Genomic DNA, 17,735 nt, shown 5'->3' on the forward strand with positions numbered 1-17,735 from the left:
TTTGGAAGTTATTTTTCGGTGGAGGATGATTAACACAAGGAAATTCCTTGGATATGGCCACGACCACGAATATGACCACGACCTTTTCCACGATTAGCATAATGGGGAATACACCTCATCCTCTTTAGGCAATGGTCTAGACATAGTGGGTCAATTTTCGTGATTTCTCATAAGCAATTCATTGTTTCGTTCAGCCACAAGTAGAAGAGAAATCAACTGAGAGTACTTTGTGAAGCCTTTCTCTTGGTACTGCTGTTGCAAGACCATATTGGAGGCATGAAACGTTGTAAACGTTTTTTTCAAGCATATCATAGTCACTGATATTATCTCCACAGAGTTTCAATTTAGAAGTAATTCTAAACATAGCAGAATTATATTCAGAAACTGTCTTGGAGCCTAAGAAGAGCCCAATCATATCGTGCTTGTGGAAGAGTGACCAACTTTAAGTTGTCATATCTTTCCTTTAAACCATTCCACAAAACAAGTGGATCTTTCACTGTGAGATATTCAATTTTCAACCCTTTATCAAGGTGATGTCGCAAGAAAATCAAGGCCTTAGCACAGTCTTGGGTAGATGCTTTATCTTTAATGGCGTCTCCAAGACCCATTGCATCTAAATGGATTTCAGCATCCAATATCCATGTCATATAGTTCTTGCCCGAAATTTCAAGGGCAACGAACTTTCTTTTCATAATATCATACATAATTTAAAAAATACAAATTTGAGAAAAATTATACCTTAATTTTCTCAAAGATCTTCTTGAGATGGTAGAGCCTCGTGCTGATAACGTGTTATAAAATATAACCCAAAATAACAATATAGAACAAGCAAAAACAAATTGAGAGGAAGAGAGATTCTTATTTCTTCTTCAATTGTGTGTAATTTCCTATCTATTTCAAGGCCTTTATATAGGCATAAAAAGTGAAGAAAATATGTCATTGAGTATGTCATTAAGCATTTGAGATGAAGATCATGGAAGAAGAGTAGACATCCACCATAATGCGATATTTATCATAACAAGATTATTTTTTTCTTTATAGTTTTCAATGTTAAAAGTTATTGAGTTTAGCAGGAAGTATGTTGGTTATATATATTGTTACTTTGTTATGCTAAAAGATGGGCTATATCTTTGATGTGTTATCAGCAGATGAAGAATTTGAATTAAATATGATTAGGCATGAAGTTGAGAGGTGTTTGCTTGAAGTTTAATTTATTTTTTAAGAGAGTGCAACGAACTAAAATTTTAGGAGTTGTAATTTGCTTACCTAGCTATAGCCTTTTGGAGGACAATCAAAGTTGATAAAACATCTAAACTATTAAAACGACTTGTCTAAATTGAAACCAAAATATGTCTACTGTTGCACTAAATTACATGGAGTAATCTCTATGCAGAAACATAACTGTGTGGACTTAGAAATCCAACTACTTAAATGAGTTTAAACAATGAAGTTGTTTACTTCTTGTTACCACTAGAAGTAGCTGTTATGCAATTTATTTTCCCGTAGAGTCATGAATAACGACATTTCAGTCTCATTTATATCCGGAAGTGTCACAGCCATTTAATATGTTTGTCATGATAAGGGTTCTATTCTGAAGAACATGCATTATAGTGTCTCAAAGATTTAGGATTGGTTAAGGACAAAAGAGAATGTAATTTGTTAAAGTGTAACATACTGTATTTTGTTTGGACTGGCATTTGACCCCCTTCGTATTCTATAAATCATTTGAGTTTTGCTGTATTGTAATGGTTAGCAGGAAAAGAAATGCATTTCCTGTACACTTGATTTTGATTGAATTGTGTAGTAGCAATTCCTTGATATGCCGCCAATACAAGTATGTAAAGTTCAAGTAGTTGTTTTCTTAATTCACTGTTGATAAACTTTATATGTCGTTTATTTAACATTCATTTTATTTTATTGTTTCAGGTCATATATTGTGATGTTCAAAGACATGGCATGTAGAAGTCATTATGATCAAGAGTTGGGAGAATCCGGTCATTATGATCAAGAGTTGGGAAAATCTGCCGGATGTAGCTTATTGTCGAGCTTATAGCTACTTGATAAAACAATTAGTTAGACGCGAAGTCACATTAGTTATTAGACTCAAATAGTTTAGCATTCGTTACTTTGTTTGCACTAATTATGGATTTGGTGAAGTACATTGAGCTTTCTGAAGTGAATTATTATTATTATAGGCATAACATGGATTACGAATGTTGGAGTAGTTCTTTGATAATTTTTAGTGAAAAATACAAAAGTCGCTAAAATATCCTCTTTTATAGCAATTAAATTTTACCGGCCATCACAAAAGTCATTGAATAGATGAATAAACCGGAATTCTATAATCGCTTTAGTGGCCATTGTATTTGCTGCCAATCGAGGTACTATTTATCGGCCATTAAATTGGTTATTAGCGGCAATAATAAAGGCTGCAAGATGTATGACCTATGGAATGTTAGGGAATTTTAGTGGCCATTGTAATTGCCGAAATAAATGCTGCTAAAACTCAAAGACTTTTACCGGCCATAAAATGGGTCTTTACCAGCACTTGGTCTAATGGCCGCTAGTAGCTTTGCCGACGCCAATTACACCGGTCAAAAACTAATTGTCGGTAAATGATTTAGCGGCCATTTCTATTGCCGCAACAAAGTATTTTAATTGCCGCTAAAAGCCTTTTTTGTTGTAGTGTTATATGATTTTCATAGATGCATCTATTGTATGATCACATGTGCGTTTGTTATCAACTTGCAGTTTAGCTTTTGCGAGGTTGCTTACTCAAATTATTAGGCCATAGTTTCAGAATGTAAATTATGATGATTTGTCTTGATACTAATTTAAATCCAAGTTGGTTTAGTAGAAATTGTATGCCTTTAATTATAGCTAAACCATTGGTTATGAGAATAAAACTCCCAAAAAAATTGGTATGAGGTATATTATTTAATATACAACAACAATAGTACGCATCTAGCCAACAAGTTATGATAATTTCTTCTTATCATAATTGGTTCAGGGTCAGGAGCCAAATAATTTTTATCTAGAAATATTGATGTGCTATATGATTTAATTGTTCCACCATAATGCAAAAAGATGGGTCTCCAAAGAAGGTTGGAAATATGTGTTGGTGGTCCCAACTTTAGAGGGAGAAAATGGGCAGTTGAAAAAGTAATACATAGAATGAATTATTATGAGTACACCTCGATCCTCGTACAAGAATATATCAACTTAAAGTTCAAGTGATAATTCATTTGAAAATATTGCAAGGCACATTTACGAACTCAAAGTTAAATGTCGAATTTCAACGGCTAATGCTCTAAATAGAATAAAGTTCATGATGGCAAAGTCTATAGCATACATGAAATGTAATAGACCAATCGGTTCCAAAGATAAAACTCCTTGAGCAAAGAGAGGAGCAAATTATCAAGATGGTCATAATAAGGAGGAAAGTGCTCTAGAAGAGCATCACGATATAACACTTTATAAAAACGTCATGAGGGAGACTCGGGTACCTGAAAATAATGATATAAACATATCTCAATAAGTTATGTATTTATTAGGTAACGATAGAACCGATATAAAATGACCGTCGGCGATATTGTTGATATAATGCAGCACTCTATAGTATTAATATTGACGAAGAACTTAAGCTCAAATCTGTCATGGAATTTGGACAGATAAATGATTGTCCAAATAAAAAATATGCAATAAAAATTGACTTAATCTAAAAAAAGTGAAGTTGGATGGATAGTCCCAATACTTGGAGGTATAAATATATTCTTGTACGAAAAGTTAAATAAAAAATCAAATCGATAGACATAAAGACAACTTGTGACACAAGAAGATTTTTGAATATAATGACATTAGTTATATGGAGACATATTCTTCTGTGATGGACAGAGGCTTATCCAGGATTTTAAAACCATGGGTGCACTATTTAAAAGTAGTGAAGGATTTATCATCCATTGAACTTTCGGAGCTATATGTGAACTCACGGATGGCCGAGTAGTACTAGAACTTGGCTCACCATTTTTCATCTTGGTGAGAAATCTATCCAATCAATGTTAAGGATTATCATCCGTACAAAGTTAAACATTTACACTTTTATTCAGTCTATCTTAATTCAAATAGAATAGTATGATTCAAATTATAGAGTAATTGGATTTAAGGGACACAAATCAATCAATTACTACATTAAATCAGTTTTCTCATTCATTTGCTTCATAGTATGATTCTTTTTTTGATTGTTAGTAATTACTTCATTCTTAGAGAATTCTTAGCAGAAGTTCAAACTCTAGTTCTTAGCAGAGTTCAATCTCATGTTATCTTGGCCCAAAATATTAATAATTACTTAGAAATTAAGTTCACATAACCCCTACTTAACTAAGCTCAATCAAGCATTTTCTCAAACACAATATGTGGGCAAATCAATACTGCCAATATTCAAGACTTTAAAGCCATAGGTCTCCCAAGAAATAACATTCCACAACCCAATATTAGAAATAAATAATAGTAATTACCAACAACAAGATAAAATCTTAGCAAGAGATTCAAACATTGAATAGAAAGGGAAAAGAAAATTCGAAAAGTTACAAGAGGAGAAGAAAGTCCAGCGAGTAAATTAAAATACAAAGCAAGAAGAGAGACATGGTAGTTGCATGCCTAAGAAACTAAAAGCAGAGACCAATGAGAAGAAATTGTGCTCTTGATTCTTGAAGAATCAACCGAGGGCGAAGAGAGATGGAGTATTCGAAGAGAGAAAAAGATTAATTATTTCTTGATTGCCCCGCAAATTAAATAAGGGATTCTAATACTTCTTGAAGCCAAATAAAGGCATAAACCACTATATAGAGTCTTGAGTGCCTTCCCTTCGGAAACCAACTAAGGCAACTTCAATTGAATGCGAAATCCCGCTAGTCATTATTCGTATGAACTCCTAGATCCATGAAGGACATGGGCATATCTAATTTATTTTAGGGATTTGAAAGTTTGACTAAGAGAAAAGGGAATGAAAAAGATAGTAAAAAGGGACGTGGGGTTGGGGTCATAGTATTTTAGGATCTGTTATTAGAAAAATTTAATTAAAAGTCAAAAGGAACTTTAGAAAAGGGAAAAAATAGAAATATTTTATTAAAAAGAAGTACGTGGGGATGGGGTTTGAAGTCTGGATCTGGAAGACAAAAAGGGCACTCAAACACCAATGCAGTAAAGTAGTCAATTGAGCATGGATGGTCACCAATATATTTATCTATATAACTGAAAATTTTGTACTGTATATACAGAGCCTATGGAGGGGAGCATGGGTGCAAGTACCCCAACCCCTCCTCATAAACCCGCCTCTGGTAATGGATGCAGTCATTTCAGATTTTGGTGCGACAATACATTTGATATGCGTATAATGAAAATCCTTTAAGGATTTAAATTGTTCTGAAGTATATTAAGGTTCCCAAGAAATTTATTAAATAAATCTTCAACAAATTCTTATATGGATTAAAGCAGTCATGACATACACGATTTATTTTTGTGTCTTAGTGCAATTGGTGCACGGACATATCTTGCTAGAATTATGATTATAACAATATGCTGGCGAGATATACACGATTAGTATTATATTGCAAAAAGAATCCTTGATATAGATTTGTTTATTCTAACAAATATTGACACGGTTTTGTTGATATTATGCAAATGCAGGGCTGAAGTACGTTCTTCAAACAATCTATTTGCACGTGAGAGTACTGCTATAATATTCGACAAGACATTAAATTATTGATGTTTATTCAAGTCATGCCAAGATACTAGCAACTCATAAAGCAAGTACCTCAATACACAATAGATGTGTGACTTTTCTTTGAAAAAGAAGATTTCAATAATATTGAAGGCAATGATGCTTGCTTATCTCAATTGAAAGAAGGATATATTGAAGGCGACAAGATAAAGAAGATTTCTCTAAAGTTCTTTTCAGACATGATCTTCCAGTGATATAGATGTTCAACATATTTATTTGATTGATAATTTGGCAGTTATGTTCAATGAATCATTACAAACCTCAACATTTGAGAAATTGGTATACAACATTAGAATGCGTCATTTCCGAAAAGTAAAGTGATGTTTTCATCAGGGGGAGTAAGATACACGCTGCACTCTTTTTCCCTTGGTGTAATCCCACTGGGTTTTCCTGACAAGGTTTTTAACGAGGCAGCAAGCAATGCGTATTACAAGATATGCGTACTCTTTTTCCTTCACTAAGATTTTTTCCACCAGATTTTTTCTTAGTAAAGTTTTAATGATGCACATTATCTATGGACATCCAAAGAAGAGTGTTATAAATAATTATCTAATGGTGGGTGTTCATAACTCATAAAGGAGTAATACCCACTACTCTTCTCCATTATCTCCATAACTCCCACTACTCCAATACTTATGGAGCTATGGTTGTAACTCCCATACCTCCATAACTTCCCCTTCCTGTATGACCTCAAATATTTAATGTTATGTTTATGACATTCTTTTGTATACCTCTATATAATACTATAAATAGAGGATGAGATATGATATTGTACACACTTGAAAACACTTAATGAATTGAGAAAGTTATCTCTTTCCTCTCTACATTTTTGTCTATTTTCTTATTTTATATTGTTACTTTGAGCTTGTAAAACTAAGTAAAATCAAGATGCCCTTATTGGATTCCCTTTTCTGTTCCACCCTTTGTTGAGATGGGTAGATCCAAGTATTTTTTTTTCTCTTCGCAAGCAAATAAAAAAGAAAATCTAAACGATTTTCAACGTTTTCCTTCTTAAACGAAGTACAACTACTTATTTCAGTGGGTCAAGGCGGACAAACAACCCTCAAACGATGTTGATTGACATATCGTAACATGCAATATGGCGGAAAATCAGAAATAATATAATTTATAATTGCTGATAAAAATTCGTCATAATTTTAAGAGTAATTGTAATTTAATTACTTTTTCAGATAAAAATAAAATTTAAAAATATTTAAAAATTCGAAACAATTCTAATATAATATAATAATTTTTTCTTACATATGAGATTCTAGCATAATGTATTGGAATTTCATAATGTGTTGTAGTTCCAATATAATATGCTGGAAGTTTATACGCAAAAGTTTTATAATTCAAATATATTATGTTGGTGTATAGGGTAAAATTAGTTCGTAACAAATGATCAAATGATAGCACGCTACAGGAACCGAAGATAGGTAAAAGGCAAATCACGCGACAACCAGCACCGAAAACAACAACTGTGGGTGGCATCGGATGAACCCCAAAAGGAGTCTGATCAACGGTAGCGGTTTAAATGTTTGTCATCGATTAGCATTCAATGAAGAACATTCTCTAACATTAAATGGGCAGTCGTTGCAGAGAATATTTGCATTCATGGCCCACCGTTACGTATTCATCAATGTCCCCTTTATTGTCATTTAAGAGGGACTTGATCCTAGGATCTTGTTTCCCTAGGTATAACTATAAATAGCAGGTTCAGTAGCCATTGTAAGACACGAAATTCTTGGCAAAACTTATGATGCATTACACTTTTGCTCTCAATTAAAACAATTTTATTTGCTATTTATATTGCTCTTATTTCTGTCCTCGGAGACGCAGTTCTCGAAGCCAGACTTGCTATCTTCTTCAATCTTAACTGGTAAGTTTTATTTTAATCTTGCTTATTATACTTTTGGATCAAATCAGTTTGCTTGTCTATAAACCACATAACAAATTCATCTGTACTGTTTTACAGGTAAACAACTGGAACTTTTCGTGTTTTAGCTAATGTAGTTTTGTTCAAATTTTATTTTTGCATAAAATAGTAGTTATTTTTAGTGACTTTACTGATTATTTTTCAATTACAATCAATGCTATTTTGACCAATATGTTGCTGTAATGAGAGTCAACGAGTAGCATTAAAGCCCAACAAGGATTCCATTCCGCTAAAGATCACTGCCAAGCCCATATTTTTATACATATTGCATCCCAAAGATGTCATACTAGGGTAAAGACTATATGTTGTTTGAGGCACGTCGATAGAAGAAAAAAAAACTATCAAAAAGAAAAATTACAAGGCAAGTTAGATAATAATGCAATTGAAAATACACTATGTTTGATTAAAGTTAAAGAAGTAGATGGCACGCTATAATAAGTACTAATGAAATAACACATTATGAGAGAGTTTTTATTTTCTTGAAGCTAAAGTTTTTGTCCATCATTATCAATTTTATAACATTAGAAGAAATAAAAATGAATTAGATCAGTTGGGATTCCGAATTCTACGTCAATTTTTAAAGTCGTTCCATCAAACATCTCTCCTTGTATCTTAAAAATAATTTTGCAAAAAATTCATAATTGAATCTTCTGAAATTATTATAGTCAAACTTCTTTATGACAATTTCGTTCGTTCCAATGTTTTTTGGCTGATATAGTAAAGTGTTATTATAGATGATATATATAGTGAATGATTGTTATATAAGAATACTATTATAGAGACGTATGATGGTATATGAAATGCTTTTACTCTGTCAACTTAAATTCTAAAGAAAACTTAAGAGCCACAAACCAAATCGAAGTGTAAAACTTTTTCCAAGGTTAAAGAACATTCTTTTAATAATAAATTGAAGATTTATACGAACAAAATTAAAATTATTTGGATCAATGCCACGAAACAATCCCAACCGTAGAGTCAACTTCCGCTGCAAAGTCCCCGGTTCAAACGACGTGGCGAATGTTAATTGGTCCACTTCACGTGGCACAAAGTAATTGGCTACAACAACTCGACGCCACATTTCTCAAGATCTGAATATTTTAGTATTTTTTCTGGGACTCAAGATCTATTTATGCTACTATCTGAAGATCTTGCTCTACAAAATTTCACTCTGTTTTTCTCCGGTTTCTAGATCTAATTCTCTCTTTGCACCATATTTGGATATGGAGGAGCGGAGCCGGAGGATGTGGACGCGATATGCGCTGTTGCTATTGGCCGGTTGCTTCGTCTCTCAACTCTACGCCTCTTCAGATGTGGTAAGATAAATATCTTTACTTAAGTGTATGTTACATGTTTGTTTGGCAATAGCGTATTTACTAGATCATATTTTAACGAATACATATATATGTTGGCTGAGAATTAGTTGTTTTTTTTCGTTTGGTGATTATAGAAATTTTACGAGTCGTTCGATGAGGCATTTGATGGGCGTTGGATTGTGTCTGAGAAAGAGGAGTATAATGGTAAGCTTTTCTGTCTGGATCTGTTAGGTATTCCTTTGGATTTGACTTGTGTATATCTTATTTAGCATAATGGAAGATTCTAGTTGTTGAAAACTTGAATTGATTAGTGCCCGTTTGGACATAAAATTTGATGGAAGATTTTTCCAAAAAGATTTCACTTTTTTTCGAAATCGGTCCGGGCTGAAGTTTTCTCTTTCTGTTGTTTGTTCGTAAAATTTTCAATTTTTCTTGAAGATGCATTTTTGAAAATTTGAAAAACCGCAAAAAGCTGTTTTTCAAAATTCACTTAAATCCCTCACAAGTTTCAAAAAAACCCAATCTGAAATTTATGTCCAAACACAAGTCTAAATTTCAAATACCATTTTCACTTGAAATTTTTTTTCACCATTTTTTTTCAATTTTACAATTCTTATGTCCAAACGCCTACTAAGACATTCACACCAAAGCTTAAAATTTGGAATTTGTACTGTCGAAAGTTATGAAAGTGTATACATTGAAACTATAATACGAAATGAAATATAATAATGTGACGGATGCACTGTTCCTTTTTTTTTGTTTTTTGGTGAGGGGGAGGGTACTCATTGCTAAACTCATGTTTAAAATTGAAATGATAATTTTGAATTTCGTGGATGAATGCATTTTAGGATGGTGACGGGATGCATCTGTTGAGTGTTGTCTTGTGGAAAAATTCATTTTCAGTTTAATAGAATTAAGGTACCTGACGCAGCATTATGAATAATTTAATGAATTACCGTAGTGCTTTATACTGCTGTCTTCTATATTCGTATATGTTAGCTCTTCCTACTGGACAAGAGGGGTTGCTCTGATGGTAAGCAACCCCCACTTCCAACCGAGAGGTTGTGAGTTCGAGTTTCCCCAAGAGCAAGGTGGGAAGTTCTTGGAGGGAAGGATGCCGGGGGTCTATTTGGAAACAGTCTCTCTACCCTAGGGTAGGGGTAAGGTCTGCGTACACACTACCCTCCCCAGACCCCACTAAGTGGGATTATACTGGGTTGTTGTTGTTGTTGTTGTTGTTATTGTTGTTAGCTCTTCCTGCTGTGATCGACTCATCAAATTTTGTAATACAGTGTTGCTTGTTTCTTGGCGAATCTCCTTCAGATTCATGTTATCATTCATGAATTTGTATGTAAGATTGGTGGGTTGAACTCGCATTTCAAGAAGTAGTTACTGCAACTCTATGGCTAATGCATTATTATTTTTATTTTTATTTTTATTAGAAAGAAAAAGAATTGTCCAAGGACTCAGCTTATAAAACTTCGTTTCTTGGGGTGAGGCATCCTGAGGGTGGGGTAATGACATATAAATACCAAAATACCGTATAGGAATGTTTATAATGATTATATAGCTAAAACAAATGGAGGGACATTCAATACATGTCTTTATTGTGTTGTTTGTGATAGCATCAGTCTATACCTACAAAATCAAGGCAAAGAAAGCGATAAAGATGTCCTAGTTCACAAAAAAAAAGAGTGATAAAGATGCTTTGTGTAGTACATTAAGCATATTTTATCATTCAAATCCATTAATTTCTATGATGGTGTATTATATATTTGCACCCTGCCAAATTTTGAACCCTGTTTTAGAGTTGAAATACTTTATGTATATGCTGCAGAGCTGTGTTCCCAGGGACAGATATGGCCTGAAATTCATTTGTTCTGACGCATTAATAGAATTACTTGATTCTTTTTCACAATTGCTGTAAAATAAATCTCACAGTAGAGTGTCTTATACCCTTGTGCAATGTCTCTTCTATAATGCTAAGTCAATCCTTGATTGTTAAAAATAAATTTTTTCTGCAGAGTGTTTCTTGTATCCTTGTGCGATGTCCTTATGCCTACAATGCTTTGATTGTTAAAGTTTCAAGAGTTCATTTTTAGTTGTAATTGTGTCTCAGGTGTGTGGAAACATGCCAAGAGTGAAGGGCATGATGACCATGGGCTTCTTGTGAGTGAGAAGGCAAGGAAATATGCTATTGTCAAGGAGCTTGATGATGTTGTCGACCTCAAAGATGGAACTGTGGTTCTTCAATATGAAGTTCGCCTCCAGGATGGACTTGAATGTGGTGGTGCTTATCTTAAATACCTCCGGCCCCAGGAGGCAGGTTGGATTCCTAAGGAATTCAACAATGAGTCTCCCTATACTATAATGTTTGGACCAGATAGATGTGGAGCCACAAACAAGGTTCACTTCATCTTGAAACACAAGAATCCTAAGAGTGGGGAGTACATCGAGCACCACCTTAAGTTTCCACCATCTGTACCTTCTGACAAACTAACCCATGTCTACACTGCTGTGCTGAAACCGGACAATGAGTTGCTGATCTTGATTGACGGGGAAGAGAAGAAGAAGGCTAGCTTTCTTTCAGAGGATGATTTTGAGCCATCTCTCATTCCTGCACAGACGATTCCAGATCCAGAAGATAAGAAGCCCGAGGACTGGGATGAGAGGGAAAAGATCCCAGACCCAGATGCTAAGAAACCTGATGATTGGGACGAGGATGCACCAATGGAGATTGAAGATGAGGAAGCTGAGAAGCCCGAGGGATGGTTGGATGACGAGCCTGAAGAGATCGATGATCCTGAGGCAACAAAGCCTGAAGATTGGGTTGATGAGGAAGATGGTGAATGGGAGGCTCCAAAAATTGATAACCCGAAGTGTGCCGAGGGCCCTGGATGTGGGGAGTGGAGAAGACCAATGAAGAGGAATCCAGCTTACAAGGGAAAATGGCATGCTCCATTGATTGACAATCCCAATTACAAGGGTATTTGGAAGCCAAGGGATATTCCAAATCCTAACTATTTCGAACTGGACAGGCCAAATTTTGAGCCTATTGCAGCAATTGGCATTGAAATTTGGACAATGCAAGATGGTATATTGTTTGACAATATCTTGATAGCCAGTGATGAGAAAGTTGCAGAATCATACAGGAAGACTGCTTGGAAGCCCAAATTTGATGTAGAGAAAGAGAAACAGAAGGCTGAGGAAGCAACGACCTCTGGTGGTCTCAAAGGATTCCAGGTAATTGATTATACTTTCTTCACCATACATTCCATCGTTCTTGTCTTATCGTTTTATTTCATCACTCGACTTGAGATATATTGGAACACTTTGCAGAAAATGGTATTTGATCTCCTCTACAAGGTGGCTGACATCCCATTGTTGGGTGAACACAAGTCCAAAGTACTGGTGAGTGAATGACCCGGTGTTCTGATGTTGCATGTTTCATTTTTGTATGTGTGGCTAATGCATAGATTTGTCTTGTAGGATCTTCTTGAGAAGGCCGAGACACAGCCTAATCTCACAGTTGGTGTTGTCATTTCAATCATAGTTATCATCTTCACAGTTCTCTTGAAACTCACCTTTGGTGGAAAGAAGCAGCAACCTGTAAGTCCGAACACAGCCTCAGCTTTCCTCCCATCCCTTTGTTCAAAAGAAATAGGAAAAGAAAGAAATATCACACCTGGTTTCATGTTTGTTGGGTATGTTTGATAAAAGAAACCTACTTGCTTGTGCAGGCAAGAGCTACTGAAGAGCCTAAGAGAAGTGATGGTGCCGAGGCATCCACTTCTAACAGCCAAGGAGCTACAGAGGAGAAAGATGAGCAGAATGAGGATGCTACTGCTGCTCCTCGTAGAAGGACGAGACGTGATAATTAGTGATGGGCGAAGAAGTAGTGAGTGCTAGAAAGGCTTACATGTTTGAGTTAGGTGCTATGCTGTTCTTTTACTTCTCCCCTCCTGCTTTACCTAATGGCCAGGCCAGCAAGCATTTACCCAAAATTTTATGTTTTTTTCCCTCGGAATAGGCAATGTGTGACAATGTACAATGAGACAGATCCATATAACTAGGGTATTCTTCCATAGTTTTTGAATTAAAAGATTCCTGTTCAAGTTGCTTATATAGGCCGTCATAGATTCTTTTGTTCAAAGTTCATTCAAGTCTTGCTGGATTTTGACTTACCCTTTTTTGATGTCTTTATGATTCATAGTCTCTTCTTTTACTTCCAACAGCCTTAGAGCATAGCAGTAGCTACGACTAACAGAAAATTGATTAACACAAGCAGCAAAATGGATTCTAGTAGTTAGTTTTGTGAAAGAGAGATTTGTTATGTCAAAGTCCAAACCATAAACTATTGAAAGGTTAAACAGAATGGAACCAATATAACAGAAAGAAAGACCCTGCCCCCGAATCTCTCGTCTAGCGAAACAAGTAGAAGAAAAGTATTTTTCTCCCAATTGTAACTATTACAACTAGTGGTATACATCTTCAATAATAAGTTAAACGATGCAAAGTGATGGCTGCAGCCCCATGGAGATCAATAACCACGTAGTTGTCTTGCGGGTATCATGGATGTCGGTGGGTTTGGAATCGAATCGTTCGGCCCAATATTATCAATTGGAGGATGCTGCTTATGATGATTGGTGACTGACTGATAAGCCATTGCTAGTGCTAAAGCCTGCGCGTAAAAAGGAACACAAAATCAATATGGAGGTTGCTTAGCAAAAAACAGACTTCCAAAATGATCAAGCTTTTGCTAAGATTCCAAAAGCCTACAACATCTCAATATCAAGAAAGAACTACACTTATCGGAGGTCAATAGTGTTGACAAATAAACATGGCTTTAGGGCGCTTTTTATGAGTTCAATATTGCTTTCTGTTCGAACGATGCTATACATACATATACTACTAAAATCACTCAGTCTGAACACTCTTTAACTCTAGATATAGATGATCCTAGAGTTGCCACTGGTGAGAGGTGTCGCTTACAAATCCCAAAAAATGAGCGAGAGAATTAGAGCCTTACAACATGGTCACAGTCAGGAGGAGCGTAAATGCCTGTAGTGATTGTTGTCCTCCTGCGAGTATCATCAGTTGGAGCATTCGGTATCTTCTTAAATCCTATTGGAACCACTACTACTGGCATACCCACGAGATTGCCCACACAAACTTTCTCCCAATCAGTTGCATCTCCAATAAATGCGTCAACTTTGAAGCTTTCTCTGACTTCCTGAATCAATTTGCTTCTAGCTCTCTGTGCCTGTGAAGTATAACTTCATTCTTTTAACGCTTAACAAAATATTTGATTCCACATACAAATATTAATCTGTTAATGTCTGAACAATAACTGCAAAGTGGATCAGAGTTTATCCAAAGCCAAAGTGTTTTAACACCTTGAGAAATGTTTTCTAAGATCAAGACATACCTGAATATAGTCTACAGCAGTTATTACACGGGCACGGCGAAGTTCAAGAGGCCATTGGTCTTCAGCTTCAAATTCATCATCCTTGTTTGAGCGTTGCCACTCATCAAAGTGCGCCAGCATGTCAACATCCATAGTGAAGTTGACAATACCTTGAGCACTGTCAACAGTATATTTCAGATCAAACGGAACCATCTTTACTCCCTTTGATTGAAGTACATTAACAACCTGTCATTGACATAATTAAACAGTCTAATCCTGGCACTCACAGAAGATGAAGAAACGGATTGAATTACAGAATGAGTCATGGTGAAATTTCTGGTAATGAAAAAAAGTCACTTACTTCCTTGTCAGCGTCCTCAAGATACCCTACAGTGAGTTTTGTGATATCAACTGAAAATGGATCAACTAACGCGATGTCTCTGGATGAAAGATCATCTGGGTCCTTTCCCCGGATGGCATCGAGAACAACAACACAATCTGCTGCACTTCTACAAAATGGTCCTAGTTTGTCCTAATAGAACAGCCAGATTTAAGTGTCAGTGCTGCTATAATAAAATATAAAATGCATACGAAATGGGATCAAATTCTGTGTTTGTGGAAGAGATATGGTACCAAGCTTTCAGATATGCTCATAACTCCAGTACGACCAACAGCTCCAAAAGTGGGCCGCAATGCAGTAACACCACACCTAGCAGCTGGGTAGGTAATCGACCCAACAGTTTCTGAACCAACTGCAAAAGGAACTATACCTGCAACACAAAGACACCATTGTCAAAAGAATATACTTCGCCTACTAATAAGCAAATTAACACGAACGGGCGGGAACCGCCATTCTAAGTCTTGATGGAGGATTACATACACAAACACAAAGTTTATGGGCGGACTGATATTGCTCATCACCATTTACCTATTGCACATAGTTTTCCTCGTTGTTGGTCATATTTGTTGAACCGATTTCAGGATTAGGCACAGTACATAAGATCTTTTAAATTCTATTCATTTGGATCACTGAATGACTAAATGTTAGTTCAAGTCCATTCTTTCGACCGTGCAGATACACAAACAGATGTAGGTATTTAGCAGAAGAAGTAGTACCATATTTGCCACAACGGAAGATAGGCTTATCTCCATCAAAACACTTATTAGGAATAGCTTAATATCTCGATATACCTGCTGAGGTGCAGGAAGCTGGTCCTGCCGATGAACCAGTAGAAAATTCTTCCATATTCCATGGGTTTCTTGTTCTACCGCCAAACCAGATATCATCATATGCCAAAGAACCAGCGACTAATTTTGCAATAAGAACAGCACCAGCAGATTTCAGCCTGCATCAACCGTATCTATAAGTTATAGAGACACGTGTGCAAGATATGGTAGCTAGTGAACGAGGCCTCTACATTCATTAATTTGTCAATACCTCTTATAAACCCAAGCTTCGAGATCAAGAACTTGATCTTTGAAAGATTTGGAACCCCATGTTGTGGGATAGTTTGGTACTACAATAATGTCCTTCAGACCATACGGAATCCCTTGAAGAGGACCTATAAAGAGCAGAATCAAATAAATGTATCTAGTCCCTTCGAGAAAATTCAGAGAAAGCTAATTGTATATGAAGTTTTTCTAATTAAGATCAAAACCGGGAGGATTCATTTCTTAGATGAGACGTGCTGGAATATAATGGAAAACAATGGAGGATGTTAATAGTAGGTAAAATGCTAATAGCAGCAAGGGCATACAAGAAAGGAAAAGGGTCAAGGGGAAGAGAGGAAGGAGGAACGTTACCCAAATATTTGCCTTTTGAAAGCAGTTGATCAGCCTCTTTTGCTTGTTGATATGCTAATTCTTCAGTAATTGTGATAACGGATTCAAGGACAGGACCATACCTGTGAAGCTCCGGAATAGCACATCATTTTGAGAATCAAATTATTCAATAACAAACAAAGCAGATTACAGGAAGGAAAGCATTCACCATACCTTTTTAATCTGTCCAAAAATATTCCAGTTAGCTCCGCTGATGTAATTAATTTTTCCTTTAGAAGTTGCCCAAGTTCAAGAATCTGATATAACAGCATACCATGTATCAATAATAAAATAAAAACGACATACATTGGTACAACATATTTCCTTGCTCGTTTGGTACGAAGGATAAGGGATAATTAATCCTGAGATTAAATTTGAAATGAGTTTACCCATGTTTAGTCGGGATAAAATCACGGTATAACTAATCCAGAGATTAGTTATCCAGGAATTGTAGTGTTTTTTTAATCCGTATGAGAGGGTGGGATAAAAATCCCAAAATAACTAATCCCGGGATAATTAATTATAGTACAAGTTAAAGGGACTAATGGGGTGCACTTACACTCATAAAAGCAATATCCTCATCATTTTTTGGCCTTTGAATACCAGAGTATACAGGGTAATTGAACTTGTCTGTTCCTTGCTTTACTTCTTTCGCATCCCATGAAGAATTGAAAACTAAAGGAGAAGGGTTACGTAGACCTCCATTTTCAGTAGCAACTAACTTCCTGTTGCTTCTTATTATAGGAATGTTAAAATCTTGTGCACCCTTTTGTATTTCAAGCTTCTGAAAAAGAATGAGCACCCAAAACAAATGGCCATACTTAGTTTCCGATGAACGACAATAGTAGTAACGAAACGTTTAAAGTGAACTTATTAACACTGTCACAGTACCTTACAGTCATTGAAAAAGCCAGTATCCAACATATCAAATCCACATTTACATACTGGAAAATTATTTTTGGCCTGTTCCAAGTGTTCCCCGCAATTTTTTGGACCCAACTTCCCACTGTCCTGATTAATGACTACAGATTATCAAACAGAAACTATAGCAACGTAGTATTTAATAGAGGCAACTAACTTTATCATTGATTTAATGCAGATTTGAATGTACTACCTTGACGTAAGGTCCCGGGAATAATAACCCCAGGTGCTCTTTGGTAAGAATTTGCATAACTTTCTATAAATTCTGACCTGCTTTGCAAATGTTAGTTTGAAGAAAGAGACCAGACACTAGATCTTTATTTACCTTTTCACTTTCTAGTTTGCTGTTCCATTCTTACAGTGCTAAAATATAATTCAGTAGTTCCCTTACTATGCTATCCACAAGCTACAAAATGCATAGAGGAAACAATGACTGCAAGCTTGCAATGGAAATTAAACAAGAAAGTCCATAGTAACTTCAAATGACAGATTGTACAATATAGGCCGCCCGGTGCACTATGCTCCCGGTATGCGCGAGGTCAGGGAAGGGCTGGGCCA

The 17,735-nt window shown here is 35.7% G+C and overlaps 2 protein-coding genes across 2 annotated transcripts; one reads left to right on the forward strand and one right to left on the reverse strand.

Moving 5' to 3' along the window:
• The first annotated feature begins 8,563 nt into the window (after positions 1-8,563).
• Positions 8,564-13,151, forward strand: LOC104243236 (calnexin homolog 1-like). Its single transcript, XM_009798396.2, has 6 exons — positions 8,564-9,028; positions 9,163-9,232; positions 11,148-12,271; positions 12,368-12,439; positions 12,518-12,637; positions 12,769-13,151. Exons 1-6 carry the CDS (start codon positions 8,936-8,938, stop codon positions 12,907-12,909), a joined length of 1,620 nt encoding a protein of 539 aa, XP_009796698.1. The 5' UTR covers positions 8,564-8,935; the 3' UTR covers positions 12,910-13,151.
• A 253-nt stretch (positions 13,152-13,404) lies between these two features.
• LOC104243235 (uncharacterized) lies at positions 13,405-17,418 on the reverse strand. The gene is made up of 12 exons (XM_070147803.1): positions 17,371-17,418; positions 17,148-17,267; positions 16,816-17,040; positions 16,431-16,513; positions 16,239-16,339; positions 15,874-15,997; positions 15,627-15,781; positions 15,069-15,205; positions 14,797-14,967; positions 14,457-14,681; positions 14,058-14,291; positions 13,405-13,709 (listed from the first exon to the last, which is right to left on the reverse strand). Exons 2-12 carry the CDS (start codon positions 17,178-17,180, stop codon positions 13,569-13,571), a joined length of 1,629 nt encoding a protein of 542 aa, XP_070003904.1. The 5' UTR covers positions 17,181-17,267; positions 17,371-17,418; the 3' UTR covers positions 13,405-13,568.
• Positions 17,419-17,735: the final 317 nt, after the last annotated feature.

This window comes from Nicotiana sylvestris, chromosome 6, assembly GCF_000393655.2.
Source record: "Nicotiana sylvestris chromosome 6, ASM39365v2, whole genome shotgun sequence".
NCBI lineage: Eukaryota > Viridiplantae > Streptophyta > Magnoliopsida > Solanales > Solanaceae > Nicotiana > Nicotiana sylvestris.